The 1,475-nt window shown below is 61.6% G+C and overlaps 2 protein-coding genes across 2 annotated transcripts in view; one reads left to right on the forward strand and one right to left on the reverse strand.

Moving 5' to 3' along the window:
• The window catches only part of TADA3 (transcriptional adaptor 3), a gene marked incomplete at its 3' end in the record, with an annotated part of 3,319 nt that extends 2,909 nt beyond the window's left edge, over positions 1–410 (reverse strand). Inside the window, exon 1 of the mRNA XM_009882811.1 lies at positions 318–410. Coding sequence (XP_009881113.1) covers positions 318–410 — 93 coding nt within the window. The remainder of the gene's footprint in view (positions 1–317) is intronic.
• ARPC4 (actin related protein 2/3 complex, subunit 4, 20kDa) lies at positions 317–1,470 on the forward strand. Its single transcript, XM_009882800.1, has 4 exons — positions 317–423; positions 504–599; positions 728–898; positions 1,328–1,470. The coding sequence occupies exons 2-4, from the start codon at positions 540–542 to the stop codon at positions 1,331–1,333; spliced, it is 237 nt and encodes a 78-aa protein (XP_009881102.1). The 5' UTR covers positions 317–423; positions 504–539; the 3' UTR covers positions 1,334–1,470.
• The last annotated feature ends 5 nt before the right edge of the window (positions 1,471–1,475 follow it).

The raw sequence follows: 1,475 nt of genomic DNA on the forward strand, positions 1-1,475 counted from the left end.
GCTCCGCTCCCTGCCGCGGTGCTGCCGGTACGTGCCGGTTCGCTGGGCAGCCCGGGTGCAGCGGGGCAGGCCTCTGCAGCCATCACCTGCTGCCCCTTAGTCACAGGGTTGGTGCCAGCAGGGAGCCGAGGAGCTACATGGAAAAGGGGGATCTAGCTTGGGATCCGCCTTGGGGATGTACAACCAGCATATGGCAGTGTGAAGCAAAACCTCCACATCTCTGTGATCCCTATGGCTCCCCGCTTTTGTGCTCCCCATCTCCATTTCTGACCAGTAGATGCTTGTTTCTGAGTCAGTCCTGCCCTTCCTCTGCTCACAGGAGCAGCAAAGAGCTGCTGTTGCAGCAGCTGATCATCAGCAGAGGAGAAGGTCCTCATCGAGGGGTCCATTAACTCCGTGCGCGTCAGCATTGCGGTGAAGCAGGTGAGGTTGGGGGTGCAGGCAGTGGGCCGGCAGCTCACGCCTGGCGTGGGGGAAGCCTCACTTCCCTTTCCTCTCCCCAGGCCGACGAGATCGAGAAGATCTTGTGCCACAAATTCATGCGCTTCATGATGATGAGGGCTGAGAACTTCTTCATCCTGCGCAGGAAGCCCGTGGAGGTGAAGTGGCAAGGAGGGGGCAGAGCAGCTGCTGGCACTGGGATGGGGCTCTAGTGTGGAACTGGGATGTGGGATCACATGGTGGGTGGTCTGGGTGCTCATCCCCAGGGCACTTCTCTCTTCCCCAGGGCTACGACATCAGCTTCTTGATCACAAACTTCCACACGGAGCAGATGTACAAGCACAAACTGGTGGACTTTGTCATCCACTTCATGGAGGAAATTGACAAGGAGATCAGCGAGATGAAGCTCTCTGTCAATGCCAGGGCCCGCATCGTGGCAGAGGAGTTCCTCAAGAATGTGAGGCTCTGAACCGGGAGGAGATGGGTCCCTTATTTTGGGAGTGGAGTGTGGGGCTCAAAGCCAGGGTGGACCTTGTGCCCAGAGCCTCTCCGTCCCATCTGTGGGGATGGTGGTGACGTTCTGCTCTTGGGGATGGGGGGGGGAGGATGCCCAGGAGTGCTCACACCCCTTTTGTTTGTGAAGTGCCAGCTTTGAGACCCCCAGAGTGCGGTCAGGGATGGCCAGCAGCTATGGGGGATGTGGCTCTTTCACTGGCTGCTGCGATGGGACACCCAGTCCCTGGGGGAGGCAGCAGGAGAAGCTGAGGCTGGAGCTCTGTGAACGGCGGCCACCCTCCGCCTCTCTCCCTGGTGACAGGGAGGGTCAGGGCCGGAGGAGCGCCTGTGGGCAGGGACTGACGGCCGCTTGTCTTCTCTCGCCTTTCAGTTTTAGGCCGTGGTGCAGGACCCCGTGGCTCCCCAGTGCTTGTGCCCGCCGGGCACCGTGCCTGCGCCTGCTCCCGCTCCCCCCGCGGACCCTGGCCGGGCCGGGCAGCCGTGCTGGGAGCAGCCTCCGCTTGCGGCCGAGCGGGCCC

Source organism: Charadrius vociferus, unplaced genomic scaffold (genome assembly GCF_000708025.1).
Source record: "Charadrius vociferus isolate BGI_N301 unplaced genomic scaffold, ASM70802v2 scaffold2820, whole genome shotgun sequence".
Taxonomy (NCBI): domain Eukaryota; kingdom Metazoa; phylum Chordata; class Aves; order Charadriiformes; family Charadriidae; genus Charadrius; species Charadrius vociferus.